This window comes from Perca fluviatilis, chromosome 14, assembly GCF_010015445.1.
Source record: "Perca fluviatilis chromosome 14, GENO_Pfluv_1.0, whole genome shotgun sequence".
NCBI classification, from domain to species: domain Eukaryota; kingdom Metazoa; phylum Chordata; class Actinopteri; order Perciformes; family Percidae; genus Perca; species Perca fluviatilis.
In genome coordinates, this window is record NC_053125.1 from 5,737,988 (window position 1) to 5,763,113 (window position 25,126).

Sequence of the window (25,126 nt, forward strand, 5' to 3'; positions counted from 1 at the left end):
AAAGTTGGTTCCCCTAGACATGGCAATGTGATTAGGTTTGGGCATGAGGAGGGGGAGATTGGTTAGGGTAAGAATACCAGGGTAAGCCAATCAGAGGCAGACGGATCACAAGTCGCGTCCTTTGACGTCGACACGTTTAGAGAAGCCGATCTAGCATCAAATAGGAATCTCTTCAGAAACCTACGAGGGACGGAACAGAGACACATATTTTATATACAGTTTATGGTTGAAACAAATCGCAAAATAAGTTTCCCTCGAAATGTTATTCAGTTTTATTCAATTGAATTTGTTTTAGGAGACAGGATTGAATTAGCTGTACTATAAAGATTCACATGGTAAATACAACCTAATTCAATTGTTCAATTAGCTTCTACCCTGCCATTTTTTTTGTGAATTCAGTGTTAAGCTACCGTGAATTAAACTCAACACTTCCCGATGTTTTACACCAACAGCGTACCAGCAATGAGAAAACTTACATATGCGCAGAACGTATTGAGTTTTAATGATGGTAGTTTAACAGCCAACAAAAAAAACGGCAGTTACTTCATAACAGCAGAGTGAGGAGGATAACATGACAGTTGTTCTAAAGGAGTTAGTGCTGTGCGAATGTACATCATACCGAATTTATGAAGCCAACAGGTAAACATTTTTTGTATAGTATTTGTTGAAAGGAAAAATATCAAAAACGTGTGCCAAGACTTACACAAAATTAACTGATTTGAATATAAAGATTAAAACATCTTCCCAAAAAGTGTTTAATTTGTTGTACGTAAAATCCCATTTAGTTCTGTACAACTCCGCCTAAAAACCCTACACAAAGATAACATAACGACACAAAGTAGAAAACAGACAGATCGGCAGAATTAGCAGCAGTGGTGGAAGAAGTATTCAGATTCAGATCCTATATGTGAAAACACGGTTACAAGTCAAAGTCCTGCGTTGAAAATGTTGTATCATCAGGAAAATGTACTGAAAGTATTAGAAGTAAAAAGTACTCAATGCAGAAGCATCCTCCCATTTTAGAAACTGGAAACAATCCAAACAGGTGTGTGTTTAATGGTCTTGCCTTAAAACCCTCAAATGAGATAAGTACCAGTGTTTGTCTCTCAGTCCACTGATTTGATTGGTCTGGTCCCTTTTTATCCGGCTTTAGCATTAACTGGAAGCAGGGGGAAAACTGCTCGTCTATTTCTGTCTGAAGTACAAACATGCATCGCTGAGTAGAGATATTTACACACCAAGTCTGGGTGACGCTAAGGCCTGGATGCAGCGACGGAGCCCTTGCAAAAATAGTTAGCGGAGATAGCAGAAAGGGGAGGAGAATTCCCTCGCAAATAGGCGGCCAACGGTAGGCTTTTACCAACAGTCTACAACTGGTGGGTCAGACAGTCTTGTAGTGAATGATCTAATGGTACCTTTCCATATACACGCTTGTTTACACGGCAGGGATCACTCCACTTCCCAGCACTGCACGCTAGTGAGCTTGCCTCTAGCAGTTATACATACGTTTCTCTTCACTGACCACTGACAGGCACAGAAACACGCTCCACCCACCTATAGCTGGGATGGCTGCACCTCATTGGACGAATGCTTCACCGTTGGGCTGTCTGCTCCCAGATTTCAAAACGGACTATAATGGCGGCTCGTTTGGAATATCATCTCTTCTTTTTTTTCTGAAAATAGTTCACCGAAATGTGTTACCGACACGTTTTTATGCCAGAAATAGGCCATGCAGTTGCTGAATCTGTCTTGGTTTCAGAACGACAAGGGCCAGTTTAAAAGATTTTTTTCGGGAGTTTTTGAGAGGCGGCGAGCCGAACTGCCCGCTCCTCATTTGCATAAAGTTGGCTGGATTTAACTTTATGCAAATGAGGAGCCTGCGACTCGATGCCCCGCTTCTCCAAAGTCCCCGCGACGCTCCCAGAATGCATTGAACGGCTGCTCCAATTGAAATGAATGGAAAGCGGGGAAAGGACGCCGACAATGGACACGCACTGTACGTCTTCAGCACAACAACTGCAACAACAAATAACCTGATGGTTAAAGAGCCCCTTTTATGCTTGTTTTCAGCGTCATATTTGTACTCTTGGGGTCTACTAGAATAGGTTTACATGCTTTGATGTTAAACAAACATGTTTCTCACACTGCCCATTGCTGCAGCTCCGCTGTCTGAGCTCCTGGCCCCTCATCCTGAAAAACCCAGTCTGCTCTGATTGGTCAGCTGGCCCACTCTGCTCTGACTGGTCAACCAAATTCAAACAAGCCGCTGGGCGCAATCAGTGACATCACTAATTGAAGAATTTTAAACAGGAATGTGGGCGAGGTGCTTTCAGGCAGTTGAGAACAATTACTGTCTGTGGGAGAGAAAGCTCCATTTGGAGTGCAATGGGTTTATACATCAATTATATACTGAACACAAAAAACTATAAGACACTAAAAGAAGTGAAAATCCAAAAAAAGCATAATAGGGGCTCTTTAAATGTGAGTGACGGTAACAGGAAAAAGCCATTGAGAGGCTCTGTAAACAAACAAAAACATGATGATCCAAACTCAAACTCACCATCCTCTCATCCCCTCATCCAGTTTGGCTGAGAGATTCCATTTCTGACCAGATACACAAAAACTAAATGAAATGTACATTTTTCATGTGCAAAATTTATTCAAATATTTTTTTTTTCCTTTTTTTTGCATTGGAGTTTTGGACCCAGTGTGTAATGGCTTTTAGGATGGTGTGTTAAGGTGGGAACTCAACACTGTAAGGACAAGTCTTCCAGTCTTGCTGCTAAGCTGGGTTTAACATGACCCAGACCTTAAACTGCTGTGGACACGCTGGAGATCAAACTGGTACTCATCCTCTCCTCTGACTCAGAGTAAGAAGAGAAACAAGCATATTTCCCCCCAAAAATGGCAGCGTGCAAGGTTTCCACCAGAAAAGTTGTTGATGGCAAGTGTCTTTGGCCGGGGGCCAGTCACAGACTGAAGGCAGCATTAATGTAGAGCCCAATAGTTTCTGTGATAACAGAATCATGGACAGAATCGCGGAATTGAGAATTTCAAAAAGCTGTAAGATAGATACCACAGGGCCCTGCATTGGGTCAGTGCTAAAAGCTACGGTGCGTAGTTTTTGTCTCCCCCTGAGGAATTCTACGTAATGACGAAACTCGGTCGGTGCGTCCGCATGACACAAGCCTTCCGTGATCGCGCCCCCACCCCTCCTTGGTAGTAGCCAAGGAGGACACGGAGGATGAAAAAAAAACACGACAGACTCTTCAGAAGAGGTCATTATTGAGTTTCTGCGCGTGAAAGTCACCGGACGACACATTCTTCTGAACATAGTCATACTGAGAAATCCAGAGAGAGTTGTGTGGAGCTGATAGTCTTAATTAGCTTTGTAGCAACTCTTTTGGCAATGGCTTGAATGTAACGGACGTTCATAATATCAAGATTACGGCAACCCACTGCAACTAGTTTAAAAAAATTCTTTAAAATACCTTACAAAATGATCCCCAGTGGTTTAGGCCTGGTGGTGGTGGACCACCAGGCCTGCAATACAATGGGAGAAACCCTGGCGTGTTCCTATAAGGCCAACATCCACTGCCTGGATGTTGTGTCCAACTCAGTTTCAGTTGTTGCCCTTTTTTTTTTTGCCCCAGTTTTACACCCCTGCTGGTGGACACTATCCTTTAGTGAGACAACATTTCCCTTATCCCTTATAAATACACAACACAGACAATAACACTGAAAAATACTATGCAAATGAATGTCATGGTCCTTTTCAGGGAGGGACAGTCTTCACAGTGATTGGCTGGTCAGCCCCGACAGCAGGAGGGACTGACTGAGATGTTTGTGGAGGCCACTGTGGCACCGTCTGACTCACGACAATGTTCACAGACTTGACACGTGTTCAAGTGTTGTGTGGGACAGAGCCACAGGCTCGACGGCTGAACCTCAGGCTCACAGCGATGTCAGGTCTTGAACCTCCAGCAGCATGGCGTCCTGCTCCGTCCTCAGCTGGTCTCGCACCTGCAGGCGGCCCACCAGGTCGGAGCTCAGGTCTGACAGGGACAGAGGGAGAAAGAAAAAAAACATCAAGAGGTTCAAAATAAGGTTTTTTAATTAATAGCAGCACTTTTTTTAGAGGCGTTTGGTGCACCCGAGAGTTAAAAAAATTCAAAGTCACTTTCTTTTTGCAGTTAAGAATATTGCAGCTGGATGGAGTGTACTCGCTCTGTGTGTGTGTGTGTATGTGTGTGTGTGTGTGTGTGTGTGTGTACATACCTTGGATGGTCTGGCTGAGAGACGTGCAGAGAGCATTCAGGTCCTTAATGCAGAAGTTTTGTAAATCACTGCGCTCCACGTGCCGTCTCTGGACTACAGGATCGCTACGAGCTGCAGCCTGAGAGGAGAGAGGATGCAAGGAGAGGAGAGAGAAGGAGAGGATTAGAGGAGCAGAGAGGAGGTGAGAGAATGAGGAAGAGGATGAAAGGACAGGCGAGAGGAGGAGGATAGGATGCATGGAGAGGAGAGTGAGAGCATAAAAGGAGAGGAGGATAGAAGACAAAAAGAGAGGAGAGAGGAGGTGAGAGAGGAGAGGAAGAGAAGAGAGGACGAAAGGATGGAAAGAGAGGAGAAGGAGAGGATAAATGAGAGGAGGAGGGTGGAGGACCAGAAAAGATGAGGAGAAGAGGAGGAGAGGACGAAAGGATGCAAAGAGCGGAGAGAGGAGGAAGATAAAGGACAAAAAAAAGAGGAGAGGAGGTAAGAGAAGAGAGCAGGAAAGGATGAAAGGAGAGGATGAAGAAGGAGGAATGGATAGGAGAGAGAATGAGGAAAGGATGAAAGGAGAGGATGAAGAAGGAGGAATGGATAGGAGAGAGAATGAGGAAAGGATGAAAGGAGAGAAGAGAGAATGAGGAAATGATGAAAGGAAAGGGGAGGGAAGGAGGAAAGGAAAGGGAAGGAGGAAAGGATGAAAGGAGAGGATAGAGGAGCTGTGATGAACTGTGTTTCGGAGTGGAAGAGATGAGCAGGATGAGGAGTGGATCTCTCACCAGTGCTTTGTGGTCTGTTCTCAGCCGGTCTCGGAGGTTCCTCAGAGTGTTCCGAAAGCCTCTGGATTTGGGTTTCTCCGGCTTGGCAGCAGGCGGAGGGTTCTTATGGACCTGAACGCTCCCCCTCTTTATCAGCAGGGATGGACAACGGGGCGGGAGGAACACGGACAGGATATACGTACAGGAGATAAAAAGAGAGTGGCGGTGATTAGCTTCGGAGTGAGTAGCGACTCTAGAGTCATAGTAGAAGAGAAACCGAGTGTCTCCTCTGTTCTTTCTGACCACGGTGGGAAATCTGGAGCAGGAAAAGTTAACCTTGATTTCATGTTGTTTATGGAGAAGGAGAACCAGGAAATGAGTGGGGGGAAATGCGATGCTATCAAACCACGGACCAATCACAGCCAGGATTCTATTTCATAGTACACATAAGAACCGCTGGCTGAAGCAGTTTGCTGCGCCACAAAATATTCTTATATTTAATGTGCATGAGAGTGTGCTCCTAGTGTCCTAGGTGTTTTGTGAGAGAGAGAGAGAGAGAGAGAGAGAGAGAGAGAGAGAGAGAGAGAGAGAGAGAGGCGCTCAGAGTAGACAGCTGTTGGCAAGCCTGTATGGAGATATGAATAACCTGATTTCTCTGTGTGCCATGTAAACATCAAATCCTGAATATGATCAAAAGCGGGATAAGCCTCATAACCGCAATATTAACGCAGTGTTTCCCCTACAATTTTTTTTTTGGGGGGGGGGCTGCTAGTGGTCACACAGTGAAGTGTTAAGACACCTTCATTAATAGTTGTGTGACGTGTAAATCAATGTTAATTTATTCAGCATAGGGTTGTGGCCGACATCACGATGGAGAGCCACCATCGTGATGCCACGCCCCCCACCCTGTCAAACACGCTAATCCTAGTCGCGGGCGCTGGACGGGAAATTGACAAGCGCGTCGGAAGTTGTAAAAAAACTGCCCCTACCAGCAGGGCACCATTTACAAAGGGCATTTAAATGTATGTCTAATCGTTTCTATGTTAACTGTTAGCCCATGGTAGTAGAAAAAAAATATTGATGTAAAGAGATATGACCCCCCCACCCCCCGACGACGATATCATCGTCCATCGCCATGTTTTTCAACTGCCAATTTAGGAGACATCGCCCAACCCTAATTCAGCATAATTTTTTACTTTTGAGAGGTGCACGTCAGGCTACGGCGTAGGGTCCGTATTTCCACGTACCTACATACGTACCCATGGCGTGGATTTAACGCAGAAGCATAAATTGGCCTTTACCCATGTGCTGCTGCTTTCCTTCTGGCTGATCTCTCCCTGCTTCTCGTCCTCCTCCTCCTCTTCACTTTCACTGTCGTTGATGAAGCAGAGCTGAAGATTCATCTGGGTCTGCAGGCTGGAGGACACACAACAGACGCTCTTTATTCACATGTCACCTTCCTCTCATTAAAACACAATTTCAGAAGGTACAATGATCATATGCAGGCCGTGTGAAAAGGGGAACCCCAAATAAGCTACTAAAAGCTTTTCGGAGGGGGCCCGATAACAATAAACATACAACAGAGAATATACAGACACTAAAAACTCAATAGTATAGACACAACACAGACAAATACCACAAAATACAGACACTAAAAAACTAAATAAAAAAGCTAAAAACAACTTGTCACAACAGACTTAAAAGGGGACATATGCTGAAAGCTCCGGTTTCAACAGTTTTTTCTACTCTCGGCTACGTGTTAAGCAACTCTAAGCCGGCCTTCTATGATTGGTCATTAACATGGTGTTAACATTGTCCCATGTAGCTACATGCTAACAGCAGTAAAAGATATCATCTTGGCTGCCAGTGTCGTTAAATTCTCCCCAATTCCGGGTCGCATTACTGCCGAAACATTTTCTGTTTATTTGGTTTGAAAGCCTTTACTATAGTAGCGACATGCTAATATCAGTAAACAATGTCACCAGGGGCTGCCAATGTTGTTAAATTCTCCCCAATATTGGGTCGCATTACTGCTGAACCATGTCCGATTGGGTAGTGTTTGGTTGATCTGTGATTTTTGACGGTAGAAAGTGCTGCTCCGTTCCACTACATCCTAACGTTAGCATACTGCTAACTTTTAAGTAGCTACATGCTAACGTGACATAGCTGTAGTCTCAGCCAATGCTGGTCATTTCTGCCTAAATTCCGATTATTTTACTGCTGGGACATGTTCGGCTGTGTAATATCTGGTTTAGAAGCCTTTATTGGTGATCTTTCACGGTACAAAGTCCGGTATACGTGCAGTTTAGTGTCCCAAATTCCCCATACAATTAGGGCTGTAGCGATACACTAATCTCACGATACGATACACGATATTCAGCTCACGATACGATATATATATATCACGATATTCAGCCAACGATATGATTCGATATATTTCGATACACTTACATCATTTTCTGAAAGATTTAAAGGGGACAGAGTGATTTTGGTGACATCTTGTGAGTGTTCCATTTACTTGGATTTAATTAATTGAACTGAAAACATCAATTACACAACATATGTCTCTGACTGGACAGAGAGTTTACAGCAGGGATCATAAACTACATTTTTTTCAGAATTTTTCTAAGCACTCTGGCAGCCGGACTTTCAAATAAAGAAAATAAAATGAATTTATACCTTATACGCCTATTCTTGTTCGAAATTTTCACTTTCTTACTGAATGTATTAGTGTGAGCAAACTCCTAAAAAACATGGAAACTCCATAATGATAACTGGCTCTTTAACTAGAAAAAGATCTCAGACTAGGAGGCAGGTCACTGAGGAGTGATGGTTAAAGGTGGAAAAATTATGGTAGTATGCAGCATCCTGATAGGTGGAAAATGCTAGCAGAAAGAAAGGCTGTTGTCAGGTAAACATGTCACTGTTAAAGAGGCTGAAGCGAAAAGTTGACGTGGAAAAGACAAAAGCCCAGCTTTAATGATGAATGGATTGATAAGCAGGCTATGCACTCGTCATGTATGCCTCATTTGCAATGAAACGATGTTGCAAAATAATACAACCAGCATCATCATCATCATTCGAACATAACAATCGCGTCATTCACGTGCATATTAAGTAGCTCCAGATTGTCCGCTCTAGCGGAGAGTTTGGTTTGTTCAGCCAGCAGTGAGGTTTACAAGGATTGGTCCAAATTTCCAGATTCCTGGCAACCTAAGATAAACATTTGGACTACAAACCGACTGCTTTTGTTTTAGCTTGTTTGTAAAAATTTGCTATTTGCAGAGTAGAGCTGTGTTTGCGTAAAACAGCGCAGTGGACTGAGCAGATTGAAATATCGCTTTCTACATGTTTATGCTGGTCTACACAGGTGAGTGCATTGATAAGTATTGACTTTCTACTCACGAAGGTTTAATTGTAGCCTATTTATAGAAAAAAGACCAGCGTGAGTTCATCTGCCCCAGCGGCCGTTGGTAACTCTGTATCGTTCCCAGTCAGGTGCTGCGTGTTTTAACCTTTAATGCACACACATCTCGGCTCAGCTGTGTGTGTGTTTTAACGCACACACATCTCGGCTCAGCAGTGTGTGTGGAGCTCAGGCATCGCTGTACAGAATCCCGGCATGTGAATAGAGATGTAAATACAGGGGGCTGGGTTTTTGCTCTAAATGCTTGAAATGATAAATAACAGAACGCATTTTTTCCTCTTTACATTTGGTGAATTCATGATTATTCTACGGGCCAGACTAAAAGCTTTGCAGTTGAAGTTGGCTGCTCTACAGCGACACTAGCAGCTGGCTGACCAAATCGCTCTTCCTGCAACGTGAACGGGGGTAAACAAGGGGGATTTGAATGGGACTTATGTATCGATACTTCCGGCTTAAAAATCGATACTTTCTTGGGGGGAAAAATATCGATTTATATCGCAGAATCGATAAAATTGCTCAGCCTTACATACAATGTCCTTAATTAACTATGAACCTGCTAAGCCACCTGTGCTACCTTAACCCTAGTCTGTCTCAAATAAGACCTTCATCATTTGGGACACTCAGTTTTTGGAAAATAATTTGGGACACTAAACTGCACGTAAGCCACAAAGTCCTGCTATATACTCGGTTGCAGTAGCTCCAGCTGATACTAGTGAAACACGGAGCGGAGGCAGGAAGCACGCTAGCCAATCAGAGCAGACTGGGCTTTGTCGGGAGGGGGGGCTTAAAGAGACAGGCGCTCCTACAGAGCGTCTCATAGAGAGGGTGAATACAGGTGCAGCAGTCACGGGCAGTATGAGAAAAATAAAGTGTTTTTTAACATAAACAAAACTTAAACATGTTCTTGTACAATCACAAAATGCAAGTAGAATCCTGAAAATGCTATATAATAGTTGCCCTTTAACACAGACAAATACCGCGAAATACAGACGATAACAGTACAAACATAACACTTAAAGAATATTCATCAATCATATGTTACAAGCAATTTTCCCTTCAGACTTTTCTTGAAGATGGAAACATAATGTGACAATTTCAAGTTTTCATCAAGCTCGTTCCAGATCTGCGCTCCCCTACAAACTACACTCAGGCTTGTGCACTTCAGCCTACGTGTAAAATAAAAGACAAGCTTTAAAGCTTCCAAAGGTAGCAACAACAGTGACATCTGGTGGCTTGGAAAACTTATAGCAGCCCTTCAGGACTGGAGCTGAAGAAACAACGCCTCTGTTTAAGTCTCATCATTTGGCAAATATCCAAATGTCACTTTCAGGCTAACTATATATCTATAAGTTAAGCTAACACTCATAACGTCGAACGTAACGTTGGCTTAGTGTCAGGATCCCACAGTCTTCCCATCCTCTCTGCTGATTCCTCGCGTCTGTATCTGCTTCTGTCTTCATAAAAAGCTCCGTTTTTAGGGTCGGCAGCTTTTTAAAAACCCAAGTCATGGGTTATTTACCCTGTTGGTAGTGAATATCCCCACACAGCAGCTTTTAAACATTTTTCTGTTGTTTGCTAGCAGACGAAATCGACGAGGAGGCACCTTCGCGCACTACATGTCAATGGAGAGCAGAGAGATCTTTTCCCCTCCGGTGGGGGCGGGACTTAAATGTGCTCTGTCTCTATGGAGGGAGTCTAGGCTGATAAGGGAATGTTGTGTTACTGTTGTCTCCTTTTGAAGACCAGCAGAAACAGGGTAGAGGGGCCTCACACACATCTTAGCCTATTTCCCAGAGAGACAGAGACGGAGACTGAACTAGTAGACCAACAAGATTTGGTGGAGCATCTGTGTTTGTGGTGCCTATGTTACGGTGCCATCAATATCTCTGCATAACCAAACTTGACAGGCTCAGTGGGAGATACATGCCTCTTGGAAAGAGAGAGAGAGAGAGACTAGAATTTGGGGCAGCACTGCACAATAACACACTGTGGCTTAACTGTACTGTGTCATCCAAATTCTCCTCGCTCCCGATTTCATTAAATACACAAGTCTCCCATCACGAAACCTTCTTCATGTATCCACAGTCAAGCTGCTCCCGAGTTTTCCATAAAAGAGGGGGTTGAGGTAGGGCTGGGCGATATGGAGAAAATCAGATATCAAGATATTCTTGACCACCTACCTCGATGTCGATATTGCGGCGATATTCTAGGGTTGACAATTGGGGCTTTAACAAAAGATCTTCACACTTAGATTTTAGATAAATAATCATCAGTAATGTGGACATAATTTCTAAGTGGGGAAAAGGCAAATACAACAGCTAGAACAGTCTGGTAAGTTCAGAAAAGTACATAACTTTACTGTAATGCAGCTTTTAAAACCAGGAAAAGACAGCACTTATGTCATATCACGATATTACGATATCCAAAATCTATGACGATATCTAGTCTCACGATATCGATATAATATCGAGATATTGCCCAGCCCTAGGTTGAGGGTTTAGTAGTCTGGCATTAAAGGTCTGGCTAGTCTACACAGCATTCTGGGATGGAGACAAACGTGCTCTGGTTTATTGGCATTTCTTTAAACCAATCACAATCGTCTTGGGCGGCGCTAAGCTCCGGACGGAGAAACGGTGACTCTGATTCATAGCCTCTGGAAGGAACTTGTTTTGGTGGAACATGTGTACGCTCAAAAGTTGTTTTAGTCGTGCGACAGAAAACTCAGATTGGACAGATTGGCCCTCTGCCCCTCCCCTCCCCCGAGGGCAGCGCATGCATACCGCATACACAAACAACATGGCAGAAACAGCCGGCGAAAAAGAGCAGCTCCTTCCAAAGAAATGCTCTTCGACTTCAGTCGTGTGGAGTTGGTTTGGATTTACGGCATCTGATGAGGAACAGACAACACCTCGATGCAAACTATGTCTTAAGGCTGTTGTTGTTGCTGGTAGCAGTACGACAAATCTGTTTCAGCATTTAAAGCGAAGACATGCGGCTGAGTGGGAGAAGTGTTGCCTTCTTCGAAAAGAAAACCGCTCTAGTGGCGTTAGCGCTAGCACCTCTTTTGCAAAGCAAACAACTCTTCAACAAAGCTTTTCAAACAGTGTACCGTATGAGAAGAGCGAGGCAAGGTGGAAAGCCATAACGGAGGCAATTACCCTCCACATAGCTACGGATATGCTGCCAGTTTACTCTGTTGAGAAGAGAGGGTTTAACAACATGCTGAAAGTTTTGGACGCTCGATATACAGTACCTAGCCGCAAGTATTTCTCTGACGTTGCTCTTCCTCAGCTGTATAACAACACTCGGCAAAAGATAATAAGCGAGTTGAAGGGAATTGACTTTTACGCTGCCACTACTGACCTATGGTCGAGCCGAACCATGCAGCCTTACATGTGTCTTACGGTTCATTATGTCAGCGAGAGTTGGGACATGCGAAGCGTCTGTCTCCAAATGTCATATTTCCCCCAGGACCATACGGGCCAAACTACTGCACTAGAGTTAAAGGAAGCTCTGAACTCCTGGGGCCTTTCAGAGGAGCGCCTTACCCGTATGACGACAGACAGTGGCTCCAATGTAATCAGAGCTATGAAGGACAATAATTGGCCAAACCTCAAGTGCTTTGGACATCGACTGCACAATGCTGTTGGTAAGTTTGTGTGAAAATAAATTAGAAAGGTGTGTGTGATATAACAAAAAAGTTTAGTACTAGTTTTATAACCTAAATTACACTTTGAATTAAATTAGATTTTTTTTTTCTTTGTCAGTTAAGTTTATATTTTTTTCAACTAAACATTGTTATATGTATTTCCCCTGACTATTTTAAAAGGTAGAGTAGTTTTTTTTTGTTGGTCAAAACTATTACTAGGACTACACTGATTTATCTATTACTATTTAAGACTATGGTATGAATATGGCGTTACAATAAATATGGGAAAAATACATTTCTAAAGTAAAGATAAAAATACTTTGTACCTAAGCTGTGTGTGTAGGGCATGTGCTCAAAAAAATTTACACTTACTGAAACTAAATATTGTTGTTGTTTTTTTCTTTTCTTTCTTTATTACAGTGAATGGTGTGAAAGATGTACGGATTGACCGTGCCATTGGAGTGTGTAAAAAGGCAGTTTCTGCCTTTTCATATAGTTGGAAAAAAAGGACGGGACATGGCAGAGGTTCAGGCAGAGCTGGGTCTTCCTCCTCATCAACTGGTAACCGAGTCACTGACAAGATGGGGTTCGCGGCAAAAAACTGATTGATAGATTTCTTGAACAAGAGAGAGCCATCGTCTGTGTTCTGGGTGCTGACAAGAAAACCCGCCATCTTGTTCCTACGTGGCAAGATCTGGAGGTTTTAGATGCCACAAATAAAGCTATCAAACCACTTCAGGACTTTACTGACGCGCTGTCCGGAGAATCTTATGTCAGCGTTTCATACATTAAACCTGTGCTGCATCTGTTTAAAACAAGTCTCCTTCAGCGAGAGGAGAAAGATGTAGATCTCACCGCTACAATAAAAAGAATACCTTGAACAGAAATACAGTGACCCTGAGAATGACGAGCTCCTGGACATGGCTTCACTAATGGATCCACGGTTCCGTAGCAACTACATTACCCCAGACAAGTTGGACATTATTAAGAAAAGAGCTGTCACTGAGCTTTCTGCCCTCTGCTCTGAGGAAGAAGGTCCTGCTGTACAAATGTGCCAAGAAGAAGAGAGCCCACCCAAGAAGAAAACTTTAGCTGCCTTCTTTAAGAAAGCAGCACCTGCATCACTGTCCCACCAGTCAGTAAAGGACAAAGTCGAAGCAGAGCTCACCTCCTACCAATTGGATCCTGAGGTGGATCCTGACACTGACCCAATTGAGTGGTGGAAGCAGCATCAGCCCAACTTCACAAGACTCAGTCGTCTGGCAAGAAAATACCTGGCCATTCCAGCAACTAGTGCCCCATCGGAGAGGGTCTTTAGTGTGGGTGGGGGTATTGTCACCCGTCACCGAGCTTGCCTCAAGCCTGCTGTTGTTGATAGGCTCATTTTCCTTGCAAAGAATGTTTAAAATGCAATTACATTTTTTATGGCGAATGGTGTTACTGTTTACATGTTCAATTCAACTAAGAGTTACCTCAGGATTTTTTGTTGTTTTATTAGCTCAATCTAAATACAGTATAAATAATTTGGATGTTTAACAATCTTTGTTGCACACTGCACAGTGACTTTTCACTTAAGAGAAAAGGTTTGCCTTTGCAATTTTGTTTATGTTGATGCACTTTAATTAAATACAATAAATATATATTTTTAAAATATATTTACAGTTCGCAGTTATTTTGTTTTAAATGGAAGGGGGGGAAAAATCGAATTGAATCGTAAATCGAGTTTTTTATAAACAAATCGCAGATTTTTTTTAGGGAAGAAAATCGCCCAGCTCTACTAGCTAGCTGTCTGGATTTACCCTGCAGAGATCTGAGGAGCAGTTAACCATTGATATTTTTTCGAAAGATATGTCCCATGTACCGGAAGTAGAAGAGTGTGACTTTGGCCACTTGCTCGTGACCTCCTACGTCTGAATGCATCAACTGGAACACTCTGAAGCGTATACTGCCCCCGTCAGTTCCGGAAGAAGCGCAGCACCGATGCTGCCAACACTGGCATCATCGCTAACGGTGCATCAACAAAAAAACAAAACAAAAAAAATCATTTTAGAACCGGAAGGTGTCGCAAGGATTGGTTCTCTAGACATCCCTAGTCTTATATGATTCAAAGGGAGTTAGGAGGAGACGGTGTTAACATGTAATCATATGGATCATAGTATAGTTTTAAGGTACATTTTCTATCGATCTATATCATCTTCTAGTGTTGTAAATAGTTAAAATTATTTTTATTTATTTTTTAAAACAAAAAGTTCATTAACCTTCGTTTGACTAGTTTGTTATTGAACTCAGTCCTGGCCCGCCGCGCCGTCACATCCTGCTCCACCCACCACCACAAGTAAATTCTCAACCTGTGGGAAACCCTGCCTACAGTACATGGCAAACTCAACATTGCACTGATTGATTAGCACACACACACACACACACACACACACACACACACACACACACACACACACACACACACACACACACACACACACACACACACACACACACACACACACACACACACACACACACACACACACACACACACACACACACACACACACACACACCTTTTTATATTGTGGGGTTTTATGTAAACTGCAGCTTGTAGGGGCTGAAAGCAACCTAAAACAGCGATCTATCAGCAGACTGTTAGCCCTGTGGTTCTGGACTTTGATTTCTTGGGATTCTTCCTCTATTACACCAACACAACCTCTACAGTCAGATTTGGGCTTGTTGGGCCAGGAGATGATGCACACCAAATCCAGACGACATCCCACACATGACACCATGCTCGTGAGTAATAGGTCATGAGTGTTATGAGGTAGGTGTGTCTGTGTGTGTGTCTTTGTGTTTCTGTGTCTGCATGTCTGTGTGTGTGTCTGTCTGTGTGTGTGTGTGCCTGTCTGTCTCTCTTTCTGTGCGTGTGTGTGTGTGCGTACCGGGAGGTGAGTGCCAGAACGTGGCTGTTGCAGGCGTCGTCCCCGTCCTCGCGGCTCTCGGCTCTCCTCCCTCTGTCCTCGGCCCAGCTCGCTGGAGCTCTGCCTCGCTCCAGAGAAACTCCGCTCTGAAAACCCAGCGGGTGTTAGAAGGGCAGCAGACTATTAAATCAATCTCAACCTATTTTGATAACCGATTAATCGGTTTAAGAGTTGCTGTTTTTAATGAAAAAAGTCAGAATGCTCTGATTCCAGCTTCTTAAATGTCAATATTTTTTAGTTTCTTCTCTCCTCTGTGACAGTAAGCTGAATCTTTTTGAGTTGTTGACTAAACGAAGACATTTGAGGACGTCTTCTTGGGCTTTGGGAAACACTGATCGACGTTTGTCACCATTTTATTAGAGCAAACAACTAATCCATTAATAAGAGAAAATAATCGACAGGATAATGTACAAAGAAAATAATCGTTAGTTGCAGCCAAAAAGAAATATACATAGTTTTCCTTTCTTTCATTTTCTTTTTTCATTGGTGTGATTTCTATTTGCTTCTGGGATTTCTCTAGAATGCCTGTACTATGGCCGGTTGACTGTGGTTAGCGAAGGTCAGTGTAGCTTTGAGAGACAGTGGGTCATGTTGTAACCAATAACAAACTGGGCCAGGATAAGGGTTTGACCCATGTCACTGTGTCGTGTAAACAACTTCAGTTCCTTTAAAAGCCGGGAGACCGGTGTCAAAGACACACCTGCTGCTGGATGTCCTGTTATTGACTCTGATCAATTTAGGGCGGCATCAATGATTATTTTCATTGGTTATTAATCTGTCGATTACATTCTCTGTCACAGAAAATATTCACATTTAAGAAGCTGGAATTTTAACTTTTTTCATATAAAAATGACTCAAACCGATTATCAAAGTAGTTGGCAATTCATTTAGTAGTTGAAAACTAATCAATTCATCTTTGCAGCTCTTGATCAATTATTTCTGTGATTTTGTATAATAACTAGAGATGCACTGATTGACCGGCCAGTGACCGGAATCGGCCGATTTTCACGTGCTCGGCCATGACCGGTGACCGGCCGGTCAGTCTGACTTATGCCGATTTTATGCCGGTCAAATGCACTCGGGCGCCGCATGATTAACATCGCGCAAGATCAGCGCACTGCCGCTCAATCAGCTGTTCATGAAATGTTATAAAGTCATAATTATGCACTGCTCTGCAGAGCAGTCTGCTCTGATCTCAGCCGCTCTCTCTCTCTCCCCTCTGAGGCTCAATAAGTGGAACATGAAAACCGCGGGTCCCGTGAAATATGACAGCTACAGTTTATTGGAAAATAGCGTTGGGCACACTGACTTTGATGAATTTTTGCTGTTGATCAGACCCCAGATGAGACAAGAAGCTAACGTTAGCAAACGCTGCGGTGACTGTCCCTCTGACGCTGCAAGAGACGCTGTGTTAAAAAAAAAAGAGACTGTATTCCTCCGACCCGCTGTATTAACGTTACTGTTTAAAACGCTTTCCAGGTTAGTGGGGGTGCATATACCGCTCCACACCAACATTAAAAACGTAGTAATCTTCCCCCAGCGTTTAGTTTGTTGCTAAACTGTGTGTAAAATGAGTGGTGACGTTTATGTTTTCAGGTAACGTTACTGTTGATGTTCAAACAGGCCTGCGTGTGTTTTGAGAAATATCTTTATACTACAAGACTATATTTATTATATTAAGTTGGTTATTGGATGTGAAAAGAAGGAAATGGTTCTAACATTGCTCTTTAGATGTGTGCGAATTTCCCACACCAGGAGTAATTTATATAGTTATATTTTATAGTGATCCATTATCTGTTCAAAAAATTTTCTATGCAAAATGTAAAATGTTCTATTTAAGAAAACATAGAAAATAAATATTTGGGTGTGCTGTAAAGTGGTTCGAAATGGCTTTAGCGCCATCACCAGATAAGGCTTAAATTACTGAAAAAGGTAAGCAACTAGACCAACAAAAATCACAGATTTGTATACGTAAGAATGTAAATTAAAGCATTTTTGACATTACAGCGCTGCCTTGGTTGCTGTCCTCTTTGAACGTTACTACCGCATTGCATTGTGGGATACTTAAGCCGCCGTAGTGTCCAGTGGTTGCATACTGTAATATTTCACCAAAGATTGTATGCAATTCACGTACTATTAGTTTCATACTAAGATTTCGGACATACTAAACAATAGAGGTGCACGATTCAGAAAATGTCACGATTCAATATCGATTTTTAGGCTCACGATTCGATTCAAAATCAATTTATTTTTTAAAAATATGAATCGATTTTTGGAATTCTATGAATCGGTAGAGCTTGAATCGCGATTCTACACAAGCTCACATACCGTTTTAGCTAGTAGTTAGTGTGGAATTTCGGACGCAACCTTTGACTTTTCCCTGCCAGTGTTCCATTACTGACAATAAAAGTCTTTGGTTGTTAAGCAGAGTTTAGCGAGCCAAAATCGAACTCCGTGCCCACAAGTGTTTTTTATCTCCAGTAGAAGAACTAATCTCCGTTTAAACTAACACTAAGTGTTCCCCGGACTAAACACCACTGACCTTTGCCCTCTTCTCCTTATTCTCCTCTTCCTGCTTCTCCAGCTCGGCGATGCGCAGGCTCAGCGCCTCCCAGTGCATGATGGGAAGGCCCAGACTGTCCTCGCCGTAGCCCTCCTGCCAGATCAGCGCCGCGCCCTCCGAGTCTTCTTCATCCTCCTCCTCCTCCTCCTCGTCAATGTCAGCCTCTTCATCACTCCTCCTGTCATCTTCTGCCTCGTTACTCTCCTTCTCCTCCCGCTGTCGCTCCTTCTCTCCCTCCATCTTCTACAGGGCTGGAACAAGCATTCAGATCCTTTACTTATGTACTGATACCACACTGTAAAACATACTCTGTTACAAGTCGAAGCCCTGCACTGAAAATGTTACTTAAGTAACAGTATGATCAGGAAAATGAACTTAAAGTATTAAAAGTACTCAATGTAGAAAAATCTTTGTAGAAAGTGTAAAGGATCCAACCAGTTGTGTGTCTAATCATCTCATCTGGACTTGTATGATGTTATACTGTTGGTTAGTTTACTTTAGAATAAAACATCAGATTTTATAAACTACATGTGTTTTGTGTGCAAACACCTTAATTAGTAAAGTAACTAGTAACTAAAGCTGTAACAGATGAATGTAGTGGAGTAAAAAGTACAATATTTCTCTCTGGAATGTCACGGAGCAGAAGTACAAAGCGCCATGAAAAGAAAAGACTCAACTAAAGTACCTCAACATCTGTACTTAAGTACAGTACTTGAGTAAATGTACTTAGTTACTTTTTAGGTACTGACCCAAATGTGTCCATAGTAGGGCTGCACAATATAGTGATTTTTGCTTTGTTTGTTTTTTTAAATCGTCATTGCGATGTCAACTTGTGCAATAAACACATTGCCAAAGACTGAATATGCGATATTGCACTCTGGGATTTTTATTTCTTTTAAGTCAGTTGAAAAAGAGTACTTTAAAATGTAACTGTCACTTTATTTTTATTGTGGTTCCTTTTCTGTTCAACGTTTTCAATAAAAGAACGTTGAAAAGAATTACCTTTCATTTGTTTAAATTCAGCAAGCAATTTGTTGTACTTAGTATGGGCCTACTGAAAGCAACAGAAAGGCAGAGCCGAGTACACTTTAATACCCGTTTATTTATAGCAAGTAATGTAGTTATCGCGATATTCAACATTATTGCATGTTTTCCTCATATCATGCAGCCCCAGTTAGTAATCAAGAATATTGAAAATTCCAGGTACAGAAATTTGAAGATTTATAGTGTTTGATCATAAAGTTCCTGATTTAAAGTTATTATTACTCATTAAATGAGTTACATACACTTTAACTTTGATATTTCTGAGTTTTGTACTGATCCATATTGTATTGCACTAGAAGCTACTGTATTAACAACGATAATTGATATATTCCAACTATATAATTTGTTCCCCCCCTAATGTTAAAACAAACGTTTTTGCTAGATAGGTGGAGTTCTCAACCCCCCCACCCCCCCAATGTTGAAACCAAAGTTACGCCCTTGCCTAAACATAAGTTAAATGAATAGCCTACACAAACTGTCAAATTGTTAGAAAAGAGAAACTTCCTTGCTGACGTTACTTGGACTCATGCCCTCAGTAACGTTAGCTTTATTTATTTTTTTTACCCTGACACAACGGCCCTGCCTAAATTCAAAAGGTTGAGACTAGCAGCGTGTGTTTGATAGATGTAGCTAGACCTGAGAACAGCGTGTACGTAGCTTACCACACAAAACGGTTATTAGTTGTTAAAAAATAAAATAAAAATAAAAGTAACTCACCACTTTCTCTCAAATAAAAACACAGCTCTGCTGCTCTCGTTGTCGGAGAAGTAGTTGAGAGTTTTGCCACATAACAGCTAGTTAGCTCCGCTCCTTCCTCAACTCCTCCTAGTTATCTTCCCCCGTACCTTCCCTTCCTTTACATCAGGAGTTTCACTCCCTCTGCCTTGGCTTCAACCAGCCAAAAAAGAAGCGAAAAACGATGTCCACCTCCAGAGCCCTTCGGGTCTCATTCGTGTCAGTCTGCACTTACTTACACGGTGTCTTGGCGGCTCTTGTTTTGTTTTTTTGTTTTTGGGGGGCTATTATTATGCCAAATATCCACTCTTTCTTGGTCCTAACGAACAAACAATGGACACACAAACTTCAGGAATTTAACTCACAGGAAAAAGTTGGCAATGGGAAATTCAACTCTGGTACTTCCTGTCACTGCCTACAAAATAAATGCCTTCTTGATAGTTAGCTAACGCAGCTAGCTGACCCCCAGCTGTCCCTTTTTGATAATATGATATTTAGGTCCGTGCGACCTAGCTAGCTGTTTGCTAGCTAGCTGTACTGTTAGCCTACCTAGGCTACTTCTTGTCGAATCTCGTGTAATTTTTTCTCTCACACAACAAGCTGAGCTGTGGGTCAGAGTGACAGAAAAACAGACTTGTTTTCTTTTTTAACCGGGGGGGATAACGAAAGAGTCTTCATCCAACTTCCTACCCCAGTTACACCGTATTGTAGCAAATGCAACACAGCATGTAGCATGTAGCATGGGCTACTGTAACAATGTAACAAAGTTAAATTGAATGTAGCATGTCGGATGACTGACCCTAACTGCCAGGCTCCCATCACATATTCATTGTTTTTGACTTTATATTGGTGGGAAAATGCTATTTGTTTCCTATTTAATACATTATCTGGTTCATGTGATATATTAGGCTAATACAACTACTCCAATTAAGACAAATAGGCATATGTGTTAGCCTATTATTGAATTCCCACACATGTGTAGCCTATTCAGTTTATATTATAGCCAGTGAAATGTTATTTATTATGGTGGATTTTATAAACCATGGAAAGTATTAGACTTCTAATCAAAGTAATATTTGGTAAACTTATTGGACAAATAATAAAAATAAAAAAAACTCGGAGTGTGCTTCCGGTAGGACCGGATCTGAGCCGTGTTAGCTTGACGCAGTCAGGAGAGAGAGGAGGTGGAGGTGTCTTCTTTCACTCGTTTCTGCTCTTCTGTCCAGATTCAAATGTGTGGATTAAACGGTCGCTGGGCTGATCTACAGGGAGGAATGGCACTAGGGTTGCACGATTTTGACAAAATGTGATATTGCGATATCGATTATGAATATTGCGATATCGATATTAATTTCGATATTTTTTAAACATAATGTAAAATTACAAAACTCACGGGAAAACGCATCAAAATAGATTCATAATAAATAAAACAAGTTTTCTTACAACGCAAGGTTTATTTATCATATTGGACTGGTCCAACATGAATAAATAAATAAATAAGGACCATGTCTACAGAACAGGACATGTTCTACTGGTTGGACAGTATTAAAATAAATAAATAAAGATCACGTCTAAAGAACAGGACAGATTAGAAACACACAAAAAATATTGCATACTTATCGACACTTTCGATATAGTATTGCGCGTGATATCGCGATAATGATATTGAGTCGATATATCATGCAACCCTATGGCTACGTTCAGACTGCAGGCAAAAGTGGCCCAAATCCGATTTTTTTTTGGGGGGGTCAAGTGACCAGGTCTTCTTCAGAAGTAGTGTGAACACTCAAATCTAGCACAGATCTGATTTTTTCAAAGGAGTCAAACGCTCGTGCAGGTCAGAGGGTCGCCCCGTGGGGCAATGAAAGTGAGGGCCGGCGCGCGGCTGCTGAGGTGGGATCCCGGTCCCTCGGGAGTCGGGCACACCACCGGCCCATCCCGCCCGCACCGTCGGGGAGGTGGAGCGTGAGCGCGTGCGAGGGCGAAGCCAGAGGAAACTCTGGTGGAGGTCCGTAGCGGTCCTGACGTGCAAATCGGTCGTCCGGTCACGGAAAGGTCATCTGAACAGCCAAACAAAAAAATCAGATCTGAGCAAAAAAAAATCAGAATTAGGCATTAAGACTTGTGGTGTGATCGTAGACACACAGACGACTCAGGGTCTCTCCACGTAAAACCTAGATCAGAGTTTGAATACTGTGACATTCAGACATTTTATAACACATTTTATATGTCTAGGACAAATACCAGAGATGTAAATTGAGCAAATTACGAAATCGAAGGGTGTTTCTTTTCCAACAGGTTCTTGCACGCAGGTGTGCAGGTGGCACACACTGCATGCGCACAATACGCCCTCCATACGTCATCAAACCTGCCGCCTGCCACCTCTTTTGTTGTGTGGAATTTAAGTCACTTCTTAAACCCCTTACTTTATTAAATAATAAAAAAGAAGCAACACATTTATAGGCTGTTATATTTGATATTTGTTATATTTGATGAGCTTCCTTAACACCATATCGGTACCATATTGATCCTCTATTCCTGTCGTGAACTGAATTTACACATTTCATAGTGTGATTAGTTGTGTATCCTGTTATAATTTGCTATTCTTACAATTTGATTTGTTTTCATCCCTCATTTGCTATACTTTTCTACATTTATTTCTACATTTATGTAGGCCTATTTACTATCTAATTAGGAATCAGAATTTTGTGGGTATTTTAGTTTTTTTGTTTAAATAGATCCTTTATGTGTGTGTATGTTGTGTGATATGTTTGTTTGTTTTTACTCTCGGAAATTGTATTGTGTATCATATGTAGCCCTTCTGGCTTTTATTGAAATTTTTGATGAATAAAATGTTTAAAAAAAAGTATATATATATATATATATGTGTGTGTGTGTCCATGTGGTTGTATATAGTCTATAGTAACATTACAAAATTGTAAGCCTACATAAAATATAGCCAATACTCTATATACTCTAACCCTAATACCGCATTTATATAGCAGACAATGTGACACGCAGGCAGATCTGTTGATTGGGATTCTACACACTTGATCTCAGACTGGTTGGATAAGCATTAGACTCCACAGGTGAGATGAATGCATGTGCAGGGTTCCATGGTTGCTATGTTTGGTCTCCAGGTGCATCAATTCTGTGAGGCTGTCATTTAAACAAAAACCATATCTCCACATGGTCAAGAAAAAGTGTTTCTCTCAAGTTCAACTCGACATTTCCTCTCCTACTGAGAACTTCTTCCATCCTGACAAGAGCTAAAGCCTCACAGAGACCGACCAAAGCCACACACCAGACCTCCAGCATGGAACATGTGAGATTTGAACCCTTTAAAAGGCTGCAGTGTTTTCTATGTATTTTACCGTCGAGACAAAGTTCACTGACACTGCTAACAGGCTCTGAACAGACCCTTACACCTGTAGAGCTGAGCCATATGGGAATATAAAACATCATTTATCATGTATAGGCCTAATATATAGCCTATATAGAATATTATGGAATACAATATATCATTATGATGATTTGAAGATAAGCTGAAATGGTTATTTACTTAGTTCCTCTAAAATGGCTAAAGGGGATTTAAATTTTTCTCATCTGATGAATAATTTAGTCAGTTTTTCGCCATTAGTTGCAGGTTAAATCCAAATATTCTGTCATTACACAAGATAGCCCATAGCTATAGGCTACTTTTAAGCACATATTGGGAAAATAAATGCAACAAATTCAAGACAAATGCGTCGGTCTGTTCTCCTCTGTACGTCTTTAGAAGTTAAAAGAAAAAGATTTTTGATATGACAAATAAATATGATAATTAAACAAAGGCTAAAGTTGACTGGAGAACTCATAAGAACGGAGATAAAAGAGGTTTTTCACTCAGGCTGTGATATATAAACTGACACATTTTGTTGATTTTATATGCGCGTCATTTTTTGGTTGTCCAAGTGGACACTTGACTTCTAATGTAGCCCAGAAGGGTTGTATTTTGGTAAAACCTCCAATAAGATAATGAAATGAGCTTTATTGGCGAGAGCGTAGCCTATTTCATAGACGGACACCTGGCTGATCGTATTCAAAACTAAAACTATACGTTTAAACTTCAAATTCAGGCTGAATTGATTTTAAATTGATTTTGACTGAATATGTTTTTTTCAAATAGGCTAATGTCTGTGAGCCAAAATGCACGTGCAGGGTTCCATGGTTGCTATGTTTGGTCTCCAGGTGCATCATTTATGTGAGGTCGTCATTTAAACAAAAACAATATCTCACACACGGTCAAGAAAAAGTGTTCCTCTTAAGTTCCTCTGGACATTTCCTTCCACATTTCCTCTCCTACTGAGAACTTCTTCCATCCTGACAAGAGCTAAAGCCTCACAGAGACCGACCAAAGCCACAAACCAGACCTCCAGCATGGAACATGTGAGATTTGAACCCTTTAAAAGGCTGCAGTGTTTTCTATGTATTTTACCGTCGAGACAAAGTTCACTGACACTGCTAACAGGCTCTGAACAGACCCTTACACCTGTAGAGCTGAGCCATATGGGAATATAAAACATCATTTATCACGTTTAGGCCTAATATATAGAGCATGGTTTTATGTCGGTTAGCCTAATAGCTGGTTTGATTTGCATTGAGAGATGATTTTATGGAAAGTACCCCATGCCAGTCTCTAGGTATAGTGAAGGGTATGTGATGATGTGGGGCTATTTTAATTCCAAAGGCCAAGGGAACTTTATCAGGATGCATAGTATCCTGGATCCATGAAATAACTGGCCTTTAAAAATAAAAGTCTGCCTGCCTCTATGGGAATTTAACATAGGGGTGTACTCACTTTTGTGAGATACTGTATGTAAACTCACACATTTTGTTGATTTTATATGAGTGTCATTTTTTGGTTGTCCAAGTGGACACTTGACTTCTAATGTAGCCCAGAAGGGTTGTATTTTGGTAAAACCTCCAATAAGATAATGAAATGAGCTTTATTGGCGAGAGCGTAGCCTATTTCATAGACGGACACCTGGCTGATCGTATTCAAAACTAAAACTATACGTTTAAACTTCAAATTCAGGCTGAATTGATTTTAAATTGATTTTGACTGAATATGTTTTTTTAAAATAGGCTAATGTCTGTGAGCCAAAATGCACGTGCAGGGTTCCATGGTTGCTATGTTTGGTCTCCAGGTGCATCATTTATGTGAGGTCGTCATTTAAACAAAAACAAAATCTCACACCCGGTCAAGAAAAAGTGTTCCTCTCAAGTTCCTCTGGACATTTCCTTCCACATTTCCTCTCCTACTGAGAACTTCTTCCATCCTGACAAGAGCTTAAGCCTCACAGAGACCGACCAAAGCCACAAACCAGACCTCCAGCATGGAACATGTGAGATTTGAACCCTTTAAAAGGCTGCAGTGTTTTCTATGTATTTTACCGTCGAGACAAAGTTCACTGACACTGCTAACAGACTCTGAACAGACCCTTACACCTGTAGAGCTGAGCCATATGGGAATATAAAACATCATTTATCACGCGTTTAGGCCTAATATATAGAGCATGGTTTTGTGCGGTTAGCCTAATTGCTGGTTTGATTTGCATTGAAAGATGATTTTATGGAAAATACCCCATGCCAGTCTCTAGGTATAGTGAAGGGTATGTGATGATATGGGGCTATTTTAATTCCAAAGGCCAAGGGAACTTTATCAGG

The 25,126-nt window shown here is 41.7% G+C and overlaps 1 protein-coding gene across 1 annotated transcript; it reads right to left on the bottom strand.

The window, feature by feature from the left end:
* Window positions 1-3,333: 3,333 nt before the first annotated feature.
* si:dkey-6n21.12 (cyclic nucleotide-gated cation channel beta-1) lies at window positions 3,334-19,833 on the bottom strand. Its single transcript, XM_039823386.1, has 7 exons — window positions 19,400-19,833; window positions 17,618-17,889; window positions 15,037-15,161; window positions 6,332-6,446; window positions 5,052-5,177; window positions 4,279-4,396; window positions 3,334-4,055 (listed from the first exon to the last, which is right to left on the bottom strand). The coding sequence occupies exons 2-7, from the start codon at window positions 17,876-17,878 to the stop codon at window positions 3,955-3,957; spliced, it is 846 nt and encodes a 281-aa protein (XP_039679320.1). The 5' UTR covers window positions 17,879-17,889; window positions 19,400-19,833; the 3' UTR covers window positions 3,334-3,954.
* Between the last annotated feature and the right edge of the window lie 5,293 nt (window positions 19,834-25,126).